Source organism: Pteropus alecto, unplaced genomic scaffold, assembly GCF_000325575.1.
Source record: "Pteropus alecto unplaced genomic scaffold, ASM32557v1 scaffold196, whole genome shotgun sequence".
Classification (NCBI taxonomy): domain Eukaryota; kingdom Metazoa; phylum Chordata; class Mammalia; order Chiroptera; family Pteropodidae; genus Pteropus; species Pteropus alecto.
The window spans coordinates 516,681-541,647 of record NW_006439717.1 but is presented as its reverse complement, the minus strand read 5'-3'; the positions used below and the strand labels follow the sequence as shown (position 1 = coordinate 541,647).

The window sequence follows — 24,967 nt, the reverse complement described above, 5'->3', positions numbered from 1 at the left end:
ACTCATTTATTGGAGTCTTAAAATGTTAACTGGCAGTCTCTGTATTGATGAAGTATATGTTTTTATCTGTTCAGTACTTTTTGTGTCCACTATACATGTTTATTTTTTCTTAAAACATGAAGTCCTGAAATGTAGGCATTCTCCTCCCAGCATGCACAGTAAAGAAAATATTGTGTACAAGGACATCTGGAATCAGACCTGAAAAAAATTCTTAATTAGCTTATGGATTTAGGGAATTGGGGATAGAGTCACTGGAGAGACTGAGACAGCAGAGGAGGGTTGAAGCACTTTTAATCACAGAAGAGTAAACAAAAGTATAAACTGTTAACAGCTCACCCAGTGGCTGTTGTCCTCCTCCAGCCCTCAGCTCACCCTCTCCCACCCCCCACTCCCTGCGTACCATTGAGTAAAGAGCAGGGTATCAGCAGCTGTCCCTGTCACTGCCAGGTGGTAGGAAGGGGATCTAGCTAGGGGTTATAACAATCTTGGCCATCCATCCATGGTTGTCTGTTTCTACACAACTTCATAAGAAATATTCCAGCTCCAAAGGAGGAATAGTGCAGAAACCTGTAGTTGAATTCGGCTGCTCCATTCAGATGGCCAGAGCCTCAAAAGCCATGGGCAACAAGGGAGGGGACAGTCCAGAGCCAGCATAATTCAAGATGCAGCCAAATCTGGGATTGAGGTGAGTTCAAAGGGGACAAGGCAAGGCCTAATGGCCGCAGTCCAGAATTGTGCCCCAACCCAGGCAATGAAACTCACGCATATGCACAAATGCACATGCACACGCACACACAAACATACACACAGAGCAAATAATATTACTGAAAAAACCTGGAGGCTATTAAATACAAAATGGCAAAGTTTTTTAAAAACAAAAAAAATGAAAATATTTGCTTCTGTGATTCTTCTCAGTGCCCTGCAGACTCCTAGTCACAGGAGTTTAGATGTGGGGCGGCCCAAGAGGAGTAGGCTGTCAGTGGCCCTACAAGTCCATGTGTGCTGAAGTCCCCATACCGACCATCTTACTCTTCAGCCCAGTAACTGCCTCCCACGTGACCATTCACCCAATTGGCACCATTGCTGGAGCTGCTGTCACAAGGCCTTTTCGTGTAGGTGGTCACATCTTCTTCCTCTGAGCTGCTCTCCACGTCACTGCGATCATCCTTAGACACCTGGGTGCCATGGGGCCAAAGGTAGAAAATGTGAAGATAGACCTTTTGGGGTACTGTAAGAAAGACTACGCTGTTCCCAAAATGGCCTACTTTCTGGTGGCACCTGATTAAAAATATTATCTGGACCATGGCTACTGTTATGGATATCCCTTGTCTGCTTTCTGCATTTCTCTCTCATCACCTCTGATTCTGTTCTCTATGAGATAAGTGGCTGCTTTGGTAGAGGGGTGTATCTTTCAGGACCAGCCTAAGAGAGCTGAAATCAATCAGAGTCTTGATTTAGGTTCGAGGGAAAAGCCACACACCCTTTCTTCTCTTCCACCTCAAAAAACAGAAAAGGCCAACAAGAAGAGTACATATGGTTGTCTTCATTGCCTCTATCTTTTGGTGGTTGTGGCCACTGTAGTTACTCATATTGTTTATCCTGAGTTTTGCTCTGTCTGCAAAGCTGAAACATACTGGGCCTTTTTCAGTAGTTCTGCTCTTCGTGGACTCAACTATCAATACCCTATGACACTGTTTTTCCAATCTTCTCCCCTTCCCAGTAGCAAGATCACTTTTCTCATGTAACATGGGCATGCCCAAGATCCACAGGCTGAAAAGAAAAGCGGATTGGCAGTCAGGGAGAAAAGTCCCAATCATGCTACTGTCTGTGAATCTTTACTGCTTAACATTAGCGTTTTTGTTTTGTATTTTCAAATGAAGGGTTTGGATTAGAGTAATGTTTTCAAATCTAAACTACTCTGCAAATCAAGCAAAGAATTTAAAATTCTCTACCATGAACCATAAAAAATAAGAGAGAAACCCAGCGAGACCTATGTCAGACTTCTGACCTCCAGAACCAAAGGATAATAAATTTCTGCTGTTTCAATAAATAAATAGAAGGGAGTGAGAAGGAAAACTACAATTGTTGTTGCCAAAGAAGTAGGGCATTTGCTTTGGTTAGCTCTAAGATTCTATGGTTTATAAGAGTTGTTGACCTCTGAAACCAGGTAACTAATTGATTACCTGATCTTTAAGAATTTTCTACCAGAGTAGAATGTTTCTAGATTTGAGGTAAAGGGAGGCTCAAAAATGGGTGGGGGAGAGGGGAAAGTAAAGAAAAACAGAAAGGAAAAAAACCAGTAGACTATATTCTTGCCTCCATTTAGGAAAAAGAATGTGACAGCTTGAGCTCTAGTCAACAATGGCTCCACGGGGTGAGGAGATGAGGCATGCTCTCGGATAACACGGGGCAGAAAGGAAAGCAGGAAGGAAGAGAAGCACATTCAGACAGATATGCTTCACTGACTACTAGAAGCACAGATACACTTACATGCAAGAGATGAAACTGTCCAGCTCCCACCAGGCATAGAAAAAAGGAAGGAGGTGAGAAAAGAGTGGAGAGTACAGAGTCTGGGTCTAATCCTTCTTGGATAAGTCACCTGGTCAGGAAAGAAAAGTAGGGGAGAAAAAAGATGTCCAGTAGCTACAGCAAAATGTGTAGGCATACTGAGCCAAGTTTTGTAACCAATTGCAGCCATAAGAACAGTGAAATAAGAGATCATATATACCCAGGTAACATTTCATCCCTTTGTCCTAGAGTGTGTCCTCTAGCAGAGTCCCTTCCCCTTGGGATTCTGTATTACTGAAGGCTAATCCCCAGCCCTTGGGCTTATTAAAGCCTGACTGCTTCAGAACGCAGATTCACTTATGCATTTTATCATTAAATGACACCTTTCTTTGTACTTTTGGGCTCTGGGAATAAGATGGGTATTTGAAACCTTAAATATCCATCTCACTTAGGACACTTGCTTCATGTAACAGGTGAGACCAGTACTTAGTCTCTTACACAAGCCATATCTTGAACATCACAGTGTGGTCATCTTGGGGTAGCTTATGAATTAACATCACTCCCTAGACAATCTCTGCTTCTATATAGTTTGTATCTTGGAGCTCTGTATATGATTTTCTTTGAAAAAAGGCTCCCCAGCTGAAAAATGAAAATATGAAATCCATGGAAATAAGCTGGTAAGGGGTAGGAAGTGGCTGAGGCCATCTCTAAAACTTAATCCTGTTCATTATTTAACAAGTCATTCCTAAGGGAAAAGAAGAAGGCAGATCCTTCCTCTTACATCTAAGTCTTAAAAGGTTAAATACTCATAAAGAAGGTAAAAACTCAGGAGCTGTAGGCTTTTCTGAGTTTGCTTGTGTAGATAGAGCTCACTAGGGTAGAATGAGAGAGAAGGTCTATCGAGTAATACAGCTCTTTCTACCTAGCCCCAAGGAAAGAAGCCATCTTTCATCCTCACCTTTCCTCGGATCAAGGCTTTGAAAGCAATTCGTGCTATTAGGTAGGACCAGATGACATGCAGAACCTGTAGGATCAGGAGAAGGCCATTGAAGAGCCACCAGGAAGGATAGGGCCCGATCATCTCCCAACTCTCAAAGAGGGTCGTGTTCAGAATCCTAGAAGAGAGAGGCCAATGGTCAGATTCTAGAGTCAGGGCCAGGCAGACAGGGATGAGGCTGAGTTCCCTGGGAGGCAGAACCTGTGTGTCCTCTCCCCATACCCTCTACCAGCTGAAGCACCAGGGAGAAAAGAATAAAGAAAGGGGGCCTATGGAGTTTTCTATCTTTAGAGACAGGGGAAGATTTATAAATCCTAGGAATTGATGGAATAAGTCATATTATTAATCACTTCAAATATGCAGTTTCACACAATTGGGACAGCAATTTCAATCATGATCCTAGGAATTACTCAGACCCTTAGACACATACAGGATAGTTGGTAACTAATTACCTCAGACTAAGGAAAATCTCCAACCCAAAGAATCACTGACTTGGTAGTGATTGTAGAAGTGAGAGTGGTGTGTGTGTGTGTGTGTGTGTGTGAAAGTGAGTGTAGGGGAGAAGGTGTAGAGTAGGAAAACAAGCAAGAAGAGACTGAGAATTTTGTAATTGCCACAAAAGAAGATAAAGGAGTTACTTGGGCATGAAGTGAGGACTGCTCCTCAGAGATGAGTCAGGAAAGCCACAGCCAAGTGAGTTGGATGCTCTGAGCCTGGATCTCATCTAACTAGAAATATTATGCAAGGTAAATGAGGTCCTGAGAGTCCATAAAGGGTCAGGTTAGGCCAAGGAAAAAGCAGGGCAATAAAGTTCTTGATGGTCTGTTCCCTAAACTGACAAAAGGTCTCATGAGCTACATATCTGACACAGCTCCACAGCCCCTAACACTTACCAGAATGGATAGATTACTAGACGAGTGACCATAAAAACAGCACTGAAGATCACAAAAAGGGTGTCACAGAGACGCTGATACTTGGCGTAATTGGCCAGCTTGGCTGCCTGGAAAAGGGAAGATAAAAATTGAGTTGAAGAGAAAGCCAGTTCTCAGATAGGAGCAAAGAGAAAGAGAGGAATAATGAGGAAAGAGGGGTTGGTGTCTTACCTCTAGCAAGAAGTCTGAGGAATCATGTAGACACATGACCAGAGTTCCTACCCGAACCATGTTGTTGATGTAAGAGAAGGTGATGAGCCCAATGGTGGCCAAGTGATGCACAAACATGATCAGGAAGTCCTAGGAAGAAATGGAAATAGAAGAGGCAGGTATGGGCAAGGCCACAGAGATGCTAGCCAACTCAATGTCCGGCATTGTCCTCTGAAGATCTTATCTTACCCTCAGAAGTCTCATTTTGTTTAAACTCTCCATTAAGGAGCTGCCTAGCATTTGACCCCAAACTCTCTACATCATTGACTGACCCATAATCTACATTAATATATCTCAAAGCACAGAAAGGAGCAATTTTCTTTGGTAGTTGCAGAATATGTAGAGCATGGAGGCTGAGCTAACACTTAGAAATAATTTCCCAGGTGGTAGTCAGACAAATAAGCCTTAGATATTCTTGAGATTCTAAGACTCTTCTGCTTTGAAGATGGAAATTTCAACCAAAGGAACCTAATAGAAAAGAGAGGTTTGTGGATGGGCAAAGCTAAACTCTTTTAAAGAGTTTCAGAGAAATGCTAAATAATTTATCTTACTGCAAGCATTTCCTATTTTCACATTTAAAGCTCTAATTTCCTCTTGGTTCAGATGGCAAGGTTAGACCTGGGGAAATCTCTAAACATCTGAATTATTGGACATAGCTAATAAATACTTCTCAGCCCAGTGAGAGACAGAGGGTAGGAGAAGGCAGGTGAATTTGGGTCAGAGAAACAAAGATGAAAAATCTACATTCTCCACTTAGACAGATAAAACGGTATATTCTAGTTCTTGAGTTGGGGGTGAGTTTACAAGTATACATTATAGTATGTTTTAAAACCTACATATATATTGCAAACTTTTTTATATATGTGTCATGTATTAAAATAAAATTTTAATAAGGGGACCTTTCACTCTCCTGACCATAGGAGAGTGAAAGGCATTTGAGAGTATCAAGCTTCCAACAACTAATAACCCACTTTAGTTTCAGTCTATTCTCATATATGGTAACCTTGGTTTTCCTCACCGAAGATAACCACAAGTTAGTAAAAGAGTAGTGTTAGAGCTGCTGGAAGTACATTATGTCAGTTGGACACCAATAAGAGGTAAAGATTCTGCCCTTTCTATCTGCTTATTAAAAAAGTCATTTCCAACTTTGTCATTATGTGGGCAAGTCAACTCCTTTGAATCTTTGTTTCCTAATCAACAGCAAGAAAAGGGTAAATGAAATCATCTAAAACTCCTTCCAGTTGAAATTCTTTGAGTAAGTGGAGTCACCAAGAAGGGAGAACAGAGAGAGAGCAAAGGTCCCTAATGCCAAACAAAAGCCAGATCTTGCCTTTCTGGAATCAGGCCTTTTCGTGGATCGGGCCTTGCTATCCCTAATTCTAACTAGTTTCCTGAGCTTTATACAAGTAAGAACCTTGAAAAAAAATAAGGAAAAGGATATGCTTCTCAGTTGGTTAACTGTTTTCACCCTGGCTACTCTGAATGCCTTAAAGATACTTCATCTTTAGTCAAGACTCATTTCTGAGAACATTACAAAGAGCTAATAGTCCCATCAAACCAGCTTTCTCCCTCTTTTGCGGTCCCAGTGAGGGCGGATAATCCATCACAATGGCAGTAATGATAGCTGCTAGGAATGAGGATGCATGAAGTTAGGGAACAGAGGGAGCCAATATTCTTACCTTTCTTTTAATGTCTGTAAACTGAGAAAACATGAGAGACCAATAGAAGGCCAATTCCATGATATAATAGTTATAAAGCCCACTTGTGAGAGGCTGGAAGAGAGAAAGAAGTAGTCAGAATACCAGCTAGTCAAAGATTCATTCCGTCTCTGCAACTTTCTCTGCCTTGGAGGATCAATAACCAAAATTATTAGATATCTTTCCTCCCTATCTTCTAAAGTCTGCAATAGCTAACAGACTTTAGGTTGATGCGGAGGCTTAAACCTCTTCCCCCTGCCCTTTCACATACATATCTTTAGCTCTCATCTTTTAGAGATCAGATAAGGTTAACACATATTATATCATAATCAAATCAGTGTATTTGAAATTCTGGACAATTAATGCTTTTCAGGGGATTAAATATACTCAGGCCTTCCTTTCTTCCATCCTGTTAGCAGACACCTGACATTTTCCCAGTATATATATGAGAACCAAAATGCTCTTAAGGGTACTCCAAGTTACCCTTGATTCCACAGGGACACCTGAACCAGAAAGTACTGCATTAAGTGCTAGGAAGCTGCTTTTTTTCAAACCCAATTAGGTTGAATATAATAGGGAACTAGAACAAAAAGATCACTGGATTTCACAGCTATGGGGGCCCTAAAATAGATATCTTGAAGATATGTCTTAAAGAGATTCGGCCCCTAACCCCTCAAGAATACCAAGGAAATGTGCCATCTGCCCTGGGACTGCACTCCTCTCCACCCACCTTACACACACACACATAAAGTTCCTTGTTTTGAAAGGGTTCAGATCCTACCTGATATGGATAGCTATGCCAGCACTGTCGGGTGTCCCAAAACCAAGGCGACTAAGAGAAAACAGATAATTCACATCAGTCTCCTCTGGCTCACCTATATAATCCTGTTTTCTTTATGCTATGGGCAAAAGAGAGATGGGAAAGAAAAAGGAATTCCTCTTGGCAGAATTTAGGGATCCTGAAAGAGTCAGTAAATGACTAGGTTTTTCTTCTAGAACAAGAAAGTGTGATTACAAACAGAAAACCTATGCTTTGAGGTATATAGGATAGTTTTTGGAACCATCACCACCTGGGATATAGGACATGGGGAGGCAGGAAGACAGTAATTCCATTTGACAACTGAGATCTCCATGCCAAAGATTCAAAAGTCAAAAGTAAAAATTTCTAATGTAGTTTCAATTACGTCCATTTTATCTAAGTTGTTAAATTTATTACTATTAAATTGTTTGTAATATTGCCTTATTATCCTTTTAATGTCTACAGGATCTGTAATGATAATCCCCTTTTCTCCCTAATATTGGTAATTTGTTTTCTCTTTTTTTCTAGGGGTCTATCAACTTTAATTAAACCCTTCAAAGAACCAACTTTTGGCTTTATTAGTTTTCTCCATTGTCTGTCTAATGCCTATTTCATTAATTTTTGCTTATCTTTTTCTATTTCTTTCCTTTAACTTACTCTGGGTTTATTTTGCTCTTCTTTCTCCAGATCTTAAAGTGGAAACTTAGATCACTGATTTAAAGCTTTCTTTTTCCTAATATAAACATTTAAAGTTATAAATTTCCCTCTAAGCATGCTTTAACTGCATCCCACAAATTTTGGCATTTTTAGCATCATTCAATTCAAAAATACTTTTTAATTTCCCTTCTGATTTCTTGTTTGATCCATGGATTATTTAGAAGAACTATTTAACTTCCAAATATTTTCTAGATATCTTATTGATTTCCAATTTAATTCCATTATGTTGGTCTGAGAATACATTTCATAAGATTTCAATATTTTAAAATTTACTGAGATTTATTTTATGGCCTAGCATACGGTCTATTTTAGTTGATGTTCCATGTGCACTTGAAAATTATATATATTCTTCAGCTGTTGGTGTAGTGTTCTATAAATATCAATTAGGTCAAATTGGTTGACTGTGTTGTTCAAATCCTTATAGCCTTGGTGATTTTTTTTGTCTAGTGATTTAGTCAATTACCAACAGAAGAGCATTAAAATCTCCAACTATGATTGTATATTTGTCTATCCTCTTCCTTCAGTTTTGCATCTTTTTGCCTCATGTATTTTGAAGCCTCAATTATATCATTTAGATAAAAACAGTGTGGTATGGTGAAAAAAAGATGGAATCAGGAATCAAAAACCCTGAAATTCTTCTTTGAATCTGACAATTAAACGAAAAACTGGAATAATATCTGTTTTAACCACTTTAAAGGGTTGGTTACTAATTCCATTTCTGCAACTGTCTCCTTCTTGGAAGAACAGGATTTTTGTCAAGTGCTTTGTAAACCATCACGTACTCTGCTCGTTTAATCAATACTAATTATTATTATTAGCACTATTTAGGAGAGAAGAGTAGTTTTACGAGTGTACTGAAGTCAGGCCCCACACAGAAGACAATCTATTTAGCATACAAACCTGGGCTATAGGCATCACAGAGGAAAAAAAAAGGGGGAGGGGATAAAGATCTAAGGTATTTAACGCTTATCTCTAGAGATGTAGGCATGATTAGAACCCAACAAATGACAGAAAAAATTCAGACTCACCGACCAGAGAAATCTAATTCCGTAGCAGAATATACATAAATAAAAAGTGAATCGCCACCTGAGTGGGCAAAGAATAGGGGTTAGATGAATATTCTTTCAAAAGAAAGTCTTTAAGACTAAAGAAGTCAAGACAGCAGATTTGGTGATGACCGTTACTGGTGAGAAAGAAGATAAATCCTCAGAATAAGGACAAATACTGTTACTTCAAAAGCCAAAAAGACAGAGACATCTTCCAGCCTCTATTTAAAATAGATTTCACAATTGTATACTGGCTTTAGTCTACTTTTCTTCCATATCAGACTCCTTGATGATAGGGCCTAATATATATATTTTTTTGTATGACAATGATAAACACAGTGCTGTGTCCAGAGGGTACTTAGTAAAAACTCAGTAAAATCAACTATAGTATGTCCAGAAAAGGGATGCTTCCAACCAAAATGTCAATTTAGAGCAAGCTGGTACTATTGCTATCAAGGTGTATAGGGTGTGCATGTCTACCTACATAAGTGCAATTACAGGAATTCACTCCCAATCTATTTGGGAAAGGTGAACAAAATGGAACTACATCTAGCTTAGTGGCAAGCATGTCCAAGAAACTAAGGGTGACCAGTCTTCCAGTTCTCTTCTTTCCTGCCTATAAGTCACCCCTCCAGATATTCGACTGCTGTCCTAACAATAGAAGTGATTTCCAAAACAACAACAACAACAACAACAACAACAAACCTCAGTCCAGTCATACCCCACCCTTCTCCTCATTCCCCACCTCTCTCCGCACACCTACATGCTTTCACAGAATTTAGTGAGCGTTGGGGGCTTGTCCTGATTCCTCCGATGGCGAAACCAGCATTGGATTTTTCGGACGTCCCAGTCCAGTTGCTTTGACAGACCCTCCAGCCTTTTCTCATCAGGATGCTGTAGATGTATGACCAGAATCAGAACATTGCTTTTTCTTCAAATCTCTCATTAAATCCCTTTGACTGAGTGGCAAAGGGGTGATGACTACGGTGCTTAAGTGATGTTTATCTTTTTAGGTTTCAACCAAAGTCATTTTTAGTAAGAAGTCCTATTTCACACATCAAGGACCTTATCACTCACCTGTCCACATCCTTGTTTGGTCTTCTCCCTCCAGCCCAAGCTGAGTAAAAAAATATATTAAAAACCCAAACTACAAAGTACCTTCCACATCTTAATTATGCAACTAGGTAATGACAAAAACTGGAGCAGGGAGAAACAAAATCAAGATATGTGTTTCTGGAGCAGGGAGGGGTGGTGATGCCTGCTAGGTCTAAAACTCAAATGTATGTAAACTTGACTTAGAACCTGGCCCAAAGGTCTTTATTTCCCTGAGGAGATAAAGTTCTCCTCATAGCTATATGGAGTACCCAAATGTGAAAGACCATTCTATCCTATTCTTATCCTTGGAGATACTTGTTCTCTATCCTCCCCTGCCCTGGGGGGCAACCCCTCATATGAATCTTCTGTTTCTCTGCCTACTTACCTTGGTAATAGATATGAACACCTTTTCAAGGATGGCATTGGGTTGAGCCTGATAAGGACCACTGTCCTGGATGCCAATATGGAGTGCACAGGGTTTGGCAATAAACCTGTAATGGAGAAAATCCAAAAGCCAAATCTAAATATGGTTTTCTAAGCATGAAGGAAAGATCCTGATTAAGGGACTAATGGCAGGACAAAAGAGAAATGCCTGGCTGGGAGCCAGGACTTTGATTTCGTCCTGGATTCTGTCACTGACTCACTTGAGAAGTGACCTGTTTAAGAAATATTGGACCATAAGCTCTCTTTCCATTTTTCCCTGGCTTCCCTTATCATATCTTGAGCTTTAGAGTCAAACCACTAGTCTGCCATTTACTACCTGTATGAACTCGAGCAGTTTATTTAATCTCAGGTTTTTTTCATCTTCAAGATGAAGATAATATCAACATCCTTGCTACTCAACATAAGTTCCATAGACTAACAGCATTATTGGCTTTTCCTAGAAGCTTTTCAGAAATGCAGAATCTCGAACCCCATCCCAGACCTACAAAATCAGAATCTGCCTTACTAAGATCCCCAGGTAATTCATATGACCATTAAAATGTTAGAAGTACTGGTCTACTTTACGAGAATCTTGTACATTCGATGAGATAACACATATATGAAGCCTGGCACAAGGGAAGTGCTCAACAGCTTTCCTTATATTGAAGGATCATCTTGATCTTAATTGGAGGGAAAAGTAAAACTGAGACTGAGCTCTTCCTAAATACAAGTATCCTGGGTCACAGCCACCTTCTTGCCTAATAAAAAGATTATGGAAATACTTACTTTCAGGAGCCCTGAAGAAAGAAATCAGGAAACTAGTAAAAGTGAAAAGGAAATTACCTATTTACTCAGTTCTCATCCCAGATCTACTACTAATAATGTCAAATAAATGGTCAAGTCACTTAAACCTTGGGTCTTGGTTTCATCATCTAAAATAGGTTGTACGAAATGATTTCTAAGATTTTTTTCTATATCTAAGATTCCATAGTATGACCATTGGTTGCAGTTAATTTCTAACTTTTATATCTTTGAAAATTGAGAAACTAGTTCCTGGTTCTTCAAGAAAGATCTTCTGTTCCTCCACAACCATAGAGTTTTGTGAGCACCACTCAGCTCTGGGAAAAGCTCTATAAGCCACTTTGAGGATAAGTCAAAACCAGGTTTAGCTCTCTTAGCATCTTAGGGAGTCCCATAATGAAATTATGAAGGGGAGACGTAAGATGGAGTGCTCTTGACCTATTTTCTTGGTCTGCATTTGAATCCAGAATTTATCTCTAAAGGAGGAGACTAAGAAACTTTGTTTATCATTTTCCTCTATAGAAAGTTCTTTTACCCTTATCACCAAAGTTCTTGAGCCATGGGGAAATATTTATTCAGGACACAAAGTTAGCCACTGAAATCTATTCTCTCCTCTCTTTTACACAGGTGGAACAAAAGTTACATTCAAAGGCCAATGATAGTAGATACTTTAACATATATTTCCTGGTATATTTTCTGTGTACAAATATTTTAAGATTTCACTCATGTTTAAACTCATTGTGAACACAGAGAATACATAAAGAATACTGCTTTTGTATCTACCAAGGTTCTGTGCTCAGTAGTTGCTCAGTAACTGAGAAGTGACAGGTCCAGCAAATCCCACCCTTGCTCTACTGGAGGTCAGTTTGGACCCAGGATTGATCAGTATCCAGAAGAGTAATTAAAGCAGTCATTCTTCACCATTGAGTTGGTGCCGTATCAGAGACAAGATCACTGAATCGTCTCTCTCTGTCTCCTCTCATCTACATTAATTATATGAAGAGGTAGATCCAAAACCAAAATCCAGCCTTTCCAATTCTGACTCTTACCCCCAATCTAGGTCTCTTACTTAATCCAGAAGCATTCAGGTGACTAAAGGCACTGGAATTAGACAGATTGTACCAGCTAAGAGACTTTGTGAAAGTTCATTTTAAAGATGAAATGACACATGATGCATGCTTAGCCCAGTACCTGACACCTAGTAAACAGTTTAGTCTGAGAACTCCCTGATGGTATCGATGGTAGAAGGCAAAAAGACCAAGAAGTCCTCTTTCATACAACAGGGACAGGTTTGTACTCTGCTCACTTGGGTGGAGCCAAGATAATTTTTTTATTATCTGGACTTTGGAGTAAACTTAATGTCCCTACAGTTGCCATTAGCTCACATCCTGCCCTCATTAATTCAGAGTTCAATGAAAAACATAAAGCTACTGGCGGTCAGCTACAGCTGTACAAACCCTAAGAAAATTTATGTACTTGACAAATATTTAATGGGCATCTATTTTGTACTATATCACGAAGCCCAAATCCAAAAATACAGACTTATGGTTGAAAAAGAATTTTTCTGTGGTAAAAGAAATTAAATACACAGATTTATTTATGCACTTAATGAATTATCTTAATGAAGAAAGTAAATTATTTTCAATCAGAACTCTTGAGAAAGTTCAGACTTGATCATGCATTCATTCTACATCATTTACCTGGCATTTAGTATAACTTATAAAATAAGTATTTAGGTTGTCAAACTCCAGACAAAGAGCCGGGTATTCATCCTTTCCACTAGATCAGCACTTCTCAAAGCATACTCTGGAGACTCCCAGGGGTCTCACAGACCCTTTCAGGAGGTCTGCAAGGTTAAAACTATTCTCATAATAATTCTGTAACTTCATAATAATTATTTTCTCTCTCGTTCTCTCATGAGTGTACAATGGAATCTTCCACAGATTACATGACATATTGCAAAAGACTGAATGCAGAAGCTGACATGAGAATACAGCTGCCAGACAGTAAAGAGACTTGCAAAAATATAAAATAATGCTATTCTTCTCAAATTTTTTTTGTTTTGGAAAATAGTTATTTTTCATAAGGCATTAGTTATATTACCAATATAATCAACTTATTTTCATTTGTAAAAGAATTAATAAATATATTAATTTTTTTTCCATTTTAATTTCTAAAACAGTACCTATTGATAGATGATATCCATATAAACAAAAACTCTTGAGGTCCTTGATAATTTTTAAGACTAAAGGATTCTTGACATAGTTTACAAACTGCTGTGCTGGATGACACTGAGAAATCAAACTTGTGATTTTCTGTCCTCTCAAGGATCAGTTATGTTTTAAAATAATTTGTAAGACTAGACTTCCTTTTGCCTGCAGGGCTGAATAAGTAGGCACTTAGTGGTCCATAATGGTAAGGTGCTCCTTTCCACTTGGCATCCAGGAACATGAGTCTAAAGACCCAAGTTGATTGTAATATATCGGTCCTGCTTTGTAGAGATCATGTCCTTCTGCCTTTTTCTTGCCCTCCAGGTACATGGCAGCAGCTGACCTAAGCCTGGGTTAGTTAAAGTGAAGTTAATGCTTTGCTTTTTCATACCAGAGACAGGAGCTATACTAACAATGCTATCTATGTGATTCACTAGAACACTATTTATGGATATGAACTATACATAAATATATGAGAAAGTCTAGATCGAGCTTCCCAAGTGGTATATCATGGGCTATACTTATGCTGAGATATTGCTCTTAGTTCTCAGGGTGGTCTATGGGGCCTGTGGTAGCCAGAAATCCTTAGCCTTTGACCTCATATACCCCTCTGTGCAATGTACATATTATTTTCTATGTGTGCAGCAACATAATTTAGTTGGGAAGCATTGGCTTAGATCAATCTTTGGAAAAATATAAAGTGTCAAAATTGATATATAAAAAGAAAAATAACCATCAAAGAAATTAAAATAGGTAATGAGATGAAGGGAAAAATACAATAAAAAGAAAAAAGTCTTATACAGACTGATGAGGACGGTGTATCATTAGGTGAAGAGTATTGAGTAACTAAACTGCCTGAATGCTTCTTCCTCCCGCTCCCCTCACGGTGGGCGGGTCTGATGAGGACGGTGTATCATTAGGTGAAGAGTATTCAGTAACTAAACTGCCTGAATGCTTCTTCCTCTAGCTCCCCTCACAGAGAGGGAGCGTGGCGCGCGCGCGCGCGAGAGAGAGAGAGAGAGAGAGAGAGAGCGGGAGAGAGATTAAATACAGAGATCCAATGGTGAGAGAGAGCGCGCGAGCGAGCTCGCGCGCGAGCGCTGAGATGTTTAAATAAAGATTATTAGAGCCAAATGAAGTCTGTTTAGAGACTTTAATCCTTAGGTACATAAGCAGCACTTGAAAATTCTCCCCTGAGACATATGTACCCTTAAGAGGCAAATGCAGAGTCCCACAGAACAGAGATTCAGAAAGTCCTTTCCCTGTACAATTGAATTTTTATTAAACCAATCACATTAAAAATCTGAGTGGCTGCCGTAGGGTGGAAAGAAAAGAAAGTAAAAAGGCAGAAGGAACAGCATGTACTAAAACTAAGATAAGAAACGAAGTGCACTTAGAGAACTGTGCAATGTATAAACTGGGGGTGGGGGTGATGACAGTGACAGGAGTAAAGAACTATACAGGTGGTTAGAGACCAGATCACAGATGCCTTGTGTGTTATGCTAAACTTTAACTTTATCTAATAGCTGATGGAGAGTCACTGAAAGGCTTTATAGGCTGGGGGCAGAGAAGAGATGAATGGATCTGTATATTAGTAAAGAACTCTCATTAGCTATTGTAAAAAAAAAATCCATGCTATAAGTGACAAAGCACTGAACTAAGGCTGTAGAAATAGAAAGGACAGATTCATGAGATGCTGAGGAAGTAAAATTGACAGGACTTGGTGATTGAATAGATGTAAGAGGCAAAAGAAAAGAAAGAGTCAAGTGAACCTTCCATGTTTCTGGCTTGGGAAACTAAACTGGTTATGGTGCCTCAACCAAGCAGCGAATAAGAAAAGCAGATGTGGGAGTGATAGATGAGTTGTGTGTGTGCTGAATTTGAAGTATCCATTGGTCATTGAAATTGAACTGTTTAGTAGGCAAGTAAACTTGAAAAAGGGGCTTGAGTAAGATATATACACATCAAGATCTGAGAAAGAAAAAGAGCGAGCAAGAGAATGAGAATATAGGTGGTAGAGCGTGTGGGAGGAGATGCCCTGCCTTCAGAGATCCAGTTCTTAAGGGGAAATGGCAACATCCATAGGTCAGGGGTGGAAGCGGGGATTAAAGCAAGGGGAAACAAAAAAAGGTAGCTAAACTTGTGGGGGTGGACGTGACTGCATAAGAAAGGAATATAAATTGAGAAGAGAACTAAGGTCAAAATCTTAGAAAACAACCAGCATAAAAAGTGAATTTAGGGGACCGGAAGGTCAGAGGTGGAGTCCTATCAAATGAGGAAGAGATCAAAGTAAGAAAAGGATTTCAGTACCCACTAGATTTGGCAATTTGGAGTTCTGTGGTAACATTCACCAAATGGAGACTCTAAAAAAGAGTAATGAGTTACAGCAGTGAAAGACACAAGGAGGAGGAAGATAGAAGTGGAAATAGCCAAGACTCTCAAGAATCTGGGTTAGAGAAGAATGCCTTCAACTTCCTCATCAGAACCACTCTGTCTGAAACTGATATCCCTGTGCTTTAGATCTAATCTTTCCTGATAAGAAATTTCATACTATTTATTCCTCCCCTCCACCCATTATCTTCAGCCTCACTCTCTCCTTAAACATACTCATGTTTTCCCATCTTAAAATGGCTCTCTCCCATCTCACAACTATAGTTCTTGAAGAAGACCTCTTTTCCTGACTTCCCTTCTAACTCCCACTCATTCCTCAACCCTCCTCACTCTCTCATCTGGCTTGTCCCTACACTCCACTGATCTGCTCTTGCCAGTCATCAATGATCTCCTTATTGTGAAATCAAAAAGATGCTTTTCAGTCCTGTATCTTACTTGACCACTCAGCACCATCTTATATTATTGGCCAAGCCCTCCTCCTGGAAATATACTTTTCTTAGCTTCCTTACTGCCATACTCTTCCTAGCTTTCTCTCTCTATCTCTCTGGCAATAGAACTACACTGCCTGGTATGCACTGCTAGCTGAGTCACCTTGGACAAGGTACTTAACTTTTTCTGTACTTCAGTTTTCCCATTTGTAAAATGAAGATAACAATAGTATCTGCCTATTTCATAAAGTTACTATGTTTAGTATTAAGAACAGTACCTGGGACAAAGTAAGTAACTACTTATTAAATGCTATTATCAAATACTGTATGGCTATCATACCTCTTTTCTCCTTTTAGGTTTCTTTTTCCTTTACCTTTTCCTAAACCAAGGTGTTTCCTCAGGGTTCTATGTGGGTTATCTTCTTACTCTCACACCCTGGGTGATCTCACTCAATTACAGTAGATCTCAAAGTATGGTCTGCAGAACCCAGAGGGTTCCTGAGATACTCTCTGGAGGCTCATAAAGTCAAAACAATTTTCATAATAATATTAAGACATTATTTGCTTTTGCTACTGTCTTGATATTTGCAATGATGGTGCAAAGCATTTGTGGGTAAAACTTGCAGCACCTGAGCATACATTAAGGCAGTGGCACCAAACTGTAGTAATTATTGTAGTTTTCCTCACTGCATTCTTAGTTAAAATCAAAAACAAAAAAGCTAGTTTCTTAAGAATGTCCTTGATGAAGCAATAAAAATGATTAATTTTATTAAACCTCAACCCTTGAGTACACTGTTAAAAAGTATTCTGTGATAAAATGGGAAGTACACAGAAAGCACTTTTGCTTCATACCAAAGTATATATATGAGTGTCTCAAGGAAATGCACTTGGTTGACTAAGTTGTAAGTTTAACTAAATCCCTTTTTTTCAAAGAACGCCATTTTTACTTGAAAGAATGACTGACAGATAAACTATGATTATTCATACCCGGGTATTTAACATTTTCTTGAAAATGAATGAAATAAGCCTGTTACTTCAAAAAACAAATATTGTTACCAATGATAAAATTCAAGCTTTCAAGTGAAAATTAGAATTTTAAAGAACTTACATCTGCTTTTGAGCTTGACAATTTCCCAACACTTCAAGACCTTTCCGATGAGATTGGTTACAATGAGAGTAACTAATATAATTTTTTAATATTGTATAATGAAATGTATTTACATTTGAGAGATCTATATAACTCAGTGAATCAGTATTTTTCAAATAATCAATACATGATATCCATTCAAAATGTAAGATAGACCAATGAATTTTAACATGAATGAAAAGCTCATCGATATGGTTTCAGATTACACAATGCAACCAACCTTTAAGAAACTACTACCTGTGTTTTGGTATAGTATGAAAGAAAAAATACTTCCTTTTTCCAATGATGTATCTGTGTGAAGCCAGCTTTTATTTATGTACTTCAACCAAAACAACATATCACAAGAGACTGACTTCAGAAGCTAGTGAGGAGAATCCAGTTATCTTCTATTGAGCCAGATAATATAAAGAGATTTGCAAAAATGTATAATCAATACTGTTCTCACTAAATATAATTATTTTTCAAAAAGGTTACTTATGTTAACATGTAATAGGTTTACTGTTTTTATTTTTAAAGAAATAACAAATATATTTCTTATATTTCTCAATTTTAATTGATAGGCATATGTAACCCATAAAAACAAAAGCTCTTTTGAGATCCTCAATAATTTTTAAAAGTGAAAAAGCATGCTGAGAACAAAAAATTTAAGAATTACTAAATTATACTAATACTATGTGCTGGTGACTCCCAGTCATTCATTATCTTGTATATTCCCTATACATATGCATCCATGCCAGTGTATTTTTCTGACTAAATTCTTAAGAGGATGGGGTTTTTACTATGTACAGGCAAATGTGTTGTATATATCTGTTGTACACATATGTGCTTGTTGTGTACAAGATACTGCACTTTCCAGGACCCTTACACCACCAAATTCAACGTGTCTTGCATGGTCTGTGTGTAAGTAATTTTTGCAGTTTTTTTTAAGGACTTTATTTTTTAATTGGCAAATTTGCTTAAAGCAGAAACAGACTAAAAAGAAAATGACCTCTATGACATATAATGTCTGAAACCATGACAATGTACACACTGTATTTATACCAAATTATCTCTTACTCCTTATTCTACTTGCAGCAAAGTTATCTTCACTTAGACTTATAACAGGGTCTTCAAATATTATGACTAATACCTGTGCAATTTAATTTATCTACTGGTACTGTGATGAGAAAGAAGGATCATGATCCTGCTTACATCTTACACTTATTATAAGGGAAATAAGTCTTGAGATAATTACTTAGAGTATGTATGTTTGAATGCTTCAGACAGACACAAACTAATTTAAGACTAGGTTGTAGTTTTATTGTATAGTAGTTAGTAAATATTTCATTTGCTATAGAACAACAGTTCTCCAAGTACCACTGGAGAACAGCTGGGAGTCCCTGAGACACTCACTGTTTAAATTAAATTTCTCCCTTTTCTGACTACATGCATACATTTCTTTCGTTAAATATATTTATCTTTTTCAAACGGATGAGCAATTATACAACTTAATGCATTTGCAAAAAGTAGAAACACACGAATACGGGCGTGCCAAATAAGTGTATTAGAAAAAAAGGTTAACAAAAAGCTCTTAAGTTTTTATTATCCTTCATAGTCCAAGAAATAATTGTTTCTTAGTGAGACATTCATTAAGCCTATACTTTAGTTAACAACCATTCAAAGGAACTGAGTCTGCCTCCTCCAAACTCCCATAACTTATCCTTGTGCATATATTTATTACACTGTATTTTAACCACTGATTTTCTTCCTAAGGGTGACTTACTCACTTTTTTTATCCTTGGTACAGTGTTTGCTATCCGGTAATTTGATTCAGTTTGAGACCCTCTGTGCCTATAATAGAGACTTCTTACAAATGCTGACACTACTCAAAGCTAAACACTACAAGGAATACCCTTTTTAAGAAACTCCGTAATTTTAAGAAGCAATATAATGGTGTGATTAGTCTCACTGCCTTATTAGGGCTCTGCACATCCCATGCACATTTAACTACTTGTCCAACTTGTTTGTTTACAGAGCGTTAACTACTCAATTGAGAAGATATATGCGCAAAAGCAAAACTACAGAGCAAAGCTTGGCTAAAGGCACTGTCAATCAAAGATTACTCAAAATCGACTATAACTATTTAAATCATTCAGGAAATGCTTTATAGTTTAGAAATCCCATTTTTACTGTTTTTAAAGAAGGACTTGTTTTTTAAAGCATAATCCAAAATACTTAGGACTGATAACCTCTTGGTCCTAAAACACTGAATCAAATTAGAATTTATATTACAATTCTCTTTTTTATTATTATTTATGCCTACAGCACCTGGTCTTCCTAGGTGGTCTCCCATCCAAGTACTAACCAGGCTCGACCTTGCTTAGCTTCCAAGATCAGACATCGGGCTTGTTCAGGGTGGCATGGCTGTAGATAATGGACTGTGGCTCCCCTGGAGCAGGACCTGCTGTGTGTAAAGTAGATGTGCTAACGGCTACACCATATTACAGTTCTCTTCTTGGTTATTGGTATTTGTTTGAACTACTACCATCAGAACTGCTCGATAGAGTATGTGAGCCACATATGTAATTTAAAATTTTCTAACAGCCATATTTTAAAAAGTTAAAAAGAGGTGAAATTAATTTTGGTAATATACTTTGTTTAACCAGATATATCCAAATTACTATCATGTCAATATGTAATCAATGTTAAAAATTAAGACATTTTACTTTTTTTTTGCACTATGTCTTTGAAATTCAGAGTGTACTTTACACTTAGAACACATGTCAGTTTTGACTAGTCACATTTGAAATCCCCCCAAACTATCAGCTACTGTACCAGCTAGTGGCTACTGTATAGGACAGCACAGCTCTAGATAATTCTGGGAGAATTCTTCATATCTAGGAAAACTGCCTTTCATATCTAAGAAAACTAATTTCAGGTTTTTTGTTTTTGTTTTTTAGCTAGATGTGATTATGGTTAACTCCTTTTGCAGTAACACCTCAATTAACTTCCCTAAAGATAAAGGAGGAGTGGATTGAAGCAAGAAGAGCTCAAAACTCAGTGAATTCTTTAAAAGGCAGCTTTTATCTGTCTAAAAATACCTCTAGAGAGGAAGCCAAAATAGGTATTATCTCTGCCTTCTCACTCTATAAGGAGAGTACAGATTTCACTTGCTGCCTCCTCTTTCATGAATTTCTTCCTATATTCATCTAGGAGACCTCAGTTTTCTGACTCAGGAAGTGGCTAAAGCAAAAATATCTGACCTGTTTCTTTTTCAGTGCCAAATATACTGTCTCCAGGGATAAGCCAGGAACCTGACCTCAGGCATGATAGTATTCAGAGTTGTCTACAAAGCATCAATACCCCCTGTGCAGAAAGGGCTAGAGAAAGTTTTACCAGAGAGAGGAGAAACACATAAGGCTTCTGATTATCTGGAGCTTACTAAGAGTTGGATTCTTAGATAAGGGCAGAGTCATGTGACCATCTTTTTCAATCTTGCTCTGCTGGATCTACAAACCAGATTTAATTCTATGATTTACAATTCGATAATACCCAACAGAACACCTTCAGGGATGCAGTGGAACGGGCAGTCTCCCTTACAGCCTAAGTCAGCAGCTATGTCCATTCTTCCCAAAGTCTTTCTCTCCTGTTTGGAAGACCTCCTAATATTGGGTCACGATGCAGTGACATAACATAGATCTGGGAGTGGGAGCAGCAGACCTGTCAGGAAGAGGAAAAAAGTTCTTCCTCTTCTTAGCAAAAGTGGGGGAGAACAGGAAAAAAGGGCAGCGGAGGTAGCAAGGTTTACAAGAGGAAGATGAAATGAGTGGTTATGAAACGTACACACAAAAAAATGAGTCACTACACTTGTTGCCAGTTACAAGACAGGCCACTAAGTGAGTCCATTCAGTCCCCAGGGAGAGAGCATGGTACTGAGAAGGCTCTTTAGACACCCAAGTGAGGTTGCCTTAGAAGTAACGAGAGAGAAGAGCGGCCAAGGAGAGCTCTAATCTATCTCTTGTATAATTCACAAAACAAATTTCTTCCGGCAATATAAAGCTCCTATTGTAATGCCATATTCAAAATAAATGAGCCTATATCATTTTGATGGTGTCAATATTAAGTCTCAAGCTCCTATTCGATCCTAAGGAATAAGTGCTCAAGGGACTAGATATTAAATTTCAAAAAATTTTATCTTAAAGATTCAATTTAAGTAAGACATAGCAGATCTAGCTTGAACCATTCTTTCCCTTAGGTCTCAATGATCAACATGATATTAAAAAGGAATTATAATTTTGCCCCTCTCAATCAAGCCAAACATCTATTTCAAGCTGAAGATTTAGATTCTGGTTACTCCTCCCATCATCTGAGTAGATGAGGGTGGACCTTTCTCAAATAGCAAGTATTTACTGACCATATGCTACACCCAACACATTTTTGCAAGGTGCAGGACATCATAATGCAAATAGTCAGCAGAGGCCCACAAAAGAAAGCCACTGTTCTTCAGTAGGTAATTTTCTCCTATCTGCAGTTCTTTAGCAAAATCGTTAGCTAGATATAAACACTTTACTTATGGTTTGATAGCTTTTCAAGTCATCCCTATTAGATAAGGTTGCAGTTCTCCAGGGAATGTGGGAACTTAAAACATAAATGCTCATTGGGGTTGATGACAAGGAAAAGAAAGTGAGACCAAATTGTAAACTCTATATTTATTCTTTAGGAGAGTCTTAAAACATCACAAATAGATACAGTTTATCAAAGGGCATAGTGTAAGATTCATTAAAATATGCAGGACAATTTGAAACAAAAAGAATGTAAAGTTCAAGTCAAACACATTAAGTAACCAAGAATAAGATGGGCATGGATTTGTTCTCCAAATCCCAGAATATCAGGAACAGGAGGTTAAATCTTAACCCTTGAAAGGGAGTTTAGGAACAGGAAAAAGATGGCAACATTATACAGAGGCAAGGGCTGGGGAAAATTATCTGGATCTTGGTTCTAGCTCTTCCCCCAGGTGAGTATGCAAACTTCGAAAAGCTGCAGGGATATTTCTGCAGCAATATTTCTGAAATATCTTTTATTAAATTCTAAGAGTGGCTTCTATTACCTTTATGGAAGATCAGTGCAACAAGAGAAGAACTGGTGATCCAGCAGTCAATTTTATTGCTAACTAAAGTAGTAGGTCTTAAAGAGAAACAAAATAGCGAGACTGCTTCTAGGGTTAAACTTTCCTAAGATCAAACATGAGATGTACAAGGTACTGTTCTTACTAGCCAAGATATATCATACCAGAATGCTTTCAGCTCAGTATTCCCATCCACCCCTACTCCCCTGACACTGGAGCACCATAGAAACATTCAGATAGAATTCCCACAGGTAAAGGATCTTTTCCAGTGGCTCTGCCAGGGGATATATAATCTTAAATTATCTGGGGGAGCTCTTTGGTAATCTGAAGATATATGTATGTTTATATAAAATGAGTGTTTATAAGCAACAAGTTACTTCATCTTATCACTAACGTGGAGAAATTTCCATATTTATTGGCATATATTTATATGAGAAGCATATAAATATATCAGAGTATGCTTTCATCAGAATTTTTTCCTGAGACAATGAACTTTTTTTTTGGTCTTGAATTGTGTATTTTCCTTTTTAGTCCTTACTTTGTCTTGCTTTTTTTTCAATCTTCATATATAGATGCTAAGGTAAACAGTACCTGGATCAAGGTTACCCCTGAGAGACAAGTGGTTTGTGTTTCCACCCCAGTAATATTAATACAATGACTATACTTTAAAAACTGCAGCACTAAATTCCCAAGGATCCACAAAAGGCATTTAGATTTTGGGGTTTCATTTGCTTCAGTTAAAAGCATCTTTATTTTTGTACCTGAAGTCCGTCAGAGCATTCTGATGACAATATACAAACACTGTGGATGAATGACCAGCTAGCTACACATAACAAATATTATTTAAAAAAGATTGTCAGAAATAGTAGGCAAATCAAAGAACTAATCCAAAACAGATAGTATTAATTTTTCTTAGAGGAACAGATTGTTTTATCTGCAAGGAATTTTCACCTTAGCGAATTCCTGCTCTAGATAAAGGCCAACCGTTTCCTGCTCTAGATAAAGGCCAAACGAACAAAGGATGTCAAAGTGCCACCCTCATTACCTGAGACCTATTGGAAAGAAGTCTCCTTTCCGGAGTGAGTACGCTTGATCAAAATCACCCACAAGTCCACATTATCCACAAAATCACCACATCGAGTCCTTAGTGAATATCTTTATCTTAAACGGTAGATACGATCCAGTCACTCAAAGAAAGATGAAATCATTTTTCCCAACAGCACGGGGAGGGACAAAGTATGTTGTGATTCTGTTAAACTCACAAGTTTGGCTCAATGCAGCCGTTCTCTAATGAGCCCTAGGGCTCTCCATCCTTTGCAGATGACCACTCCTCCTTCCATCTCAGGCCTCCAAGGCCCGTTCTGCAACTAATCTGACACCTTTCCATATTTTGGAACCCGCAGGCTCCACCACACCACACTCCTACCAGATTTCTACTCTCAAACGGGCTCTGGGGGAATTTTATTTAATCACACATACATACGCGTGCGCGTCTATGAGCTGACAAACCAAGTCTTAGGGCCTAACTAATCCTGTTTCCCTCAACTCTCAAAACTCACAAATCTTTGATTCCCGTGAATCCACTCCTCTGGTTGGAACGTCTGTCTGGTGGTGACCCCTCAGCTTCCACGGCCCCAACTAGCTCGGGTTCTCGTGGCCCTTTCCTGTTCCTCGCTTGAGGTTCTGGGCCACAGCTCACACTCAACCTGTTTCCTCGTCTGCAAAATCCTTGGAGGTTGAGAGGAGGCCTATAAGACCCCCGCCCCGCAAACGACCTCCGGGATCTAAAATTGAATGGGCCCAGCTTCCCTCTCGACTCTCACTCTTTCATTGTCCACGCCCAGACTGTCTTTGCTTAGGCTCCACGACCACTTCGGCCACCCTCCGTGCGCCCCGCGCGGCGGCCCAGGCTCCCCCGGCCCCCCGCTTTCGGGCTTCCCCAGCAGGTCTGCTTCCGGTCCTTGGCCTCTCCCCTGCAGCAGCTCCACCGGCCTGCGCCCCCGGCCCTCCGCGCCGCTCGTTCGCAGGCTCTCACCGCTCGAAAAGCAGCCTCACAGAGAATATGCCCGCCGCCAGTGGGAACACCGAGAGGATGTGCCGGGCCCGCGGGTAGCCGTAGCCGTCGCCCGGCCCCTCGAGGTCCGCCCAGCTCACGTTCTGGGGCATCCAGAAGCGTTCGCTCCACAGCCAGCCCCACAGCAGGCCCAGGGCGCCCGCCGCCGCTGTCGCCATCTTACGCCCGCCCCGCGGCCACCGCCGCCACAGCCTCAGCTGCCGCCGCAGCAGCCAACGGAACCCGCGGTGGGGCGGCCCCGGGGCGGGGTCGAACCGGCGGCCACCCCCTTTCCGGCCCCTTCTTGTCCCCGGCACGTCTCAGCCGCCCGCTCCGCTGGGCCGCGCCTCTTCACCGCCCATCTCGCCTCCCCGCCCACCTCACTCATAGCAGATTCCCGGGCCACCTC

At 39.3% G+C, this 24,967-nt stretch overlaps 1 protein-coding gene and 1 pseudogene across 2 annotated transcripts; both read right to left on the bottom strand.

The window, feature by feature from the left end:
• Window positions 1–271: 271 nt before the first annotated feature.
• CERS5 (ceramide synthase 5) lies at window positions 272–24,967 on the bottom strand. Of its 2 annotated transcripts, none has more exons than XM_006916786.3 (10): window positions 24,541–24,967; window positions 10,387–10,492; window positions 9,670–9,800; window positions 8,889–8,946; window positions 7,126–7,176; window positions 6,327–6,419; window positions 4,609–4,737; window positions 4,399–4,505; window positions 3,467–3,623; window positions 272–1,175 (listed from the first exon to the last, which is right to left on the bottom strand). In XM_006916786.3, the coding sequence occupies exons 1-10, from the start codon at window positions 24,735–24,737 to the stop codon at window positions 1,026–1,028; spliced, it is 1,179 nt and encodes a 392-aa protein (XP_006916848.1). In that variant the 5' UTR covers window positions 24,738–24,967; the 3' UTR covers window positions 272–1,025. The 2 variants fall into 2 exon arrangements, with proteins under 2 accessions (XP_006916848.1, XP_024906061.1); XM_025050293.1 differs by lacking the exon at window positions 272–1,175 and adding an exon at window positions 2,022–2,599 and having other exon boundaries at window positions 24,541–24,875.
• LOC112483902 lies at window positions 19,697–19,812 on the bottom strand (annotated as a pseudogene).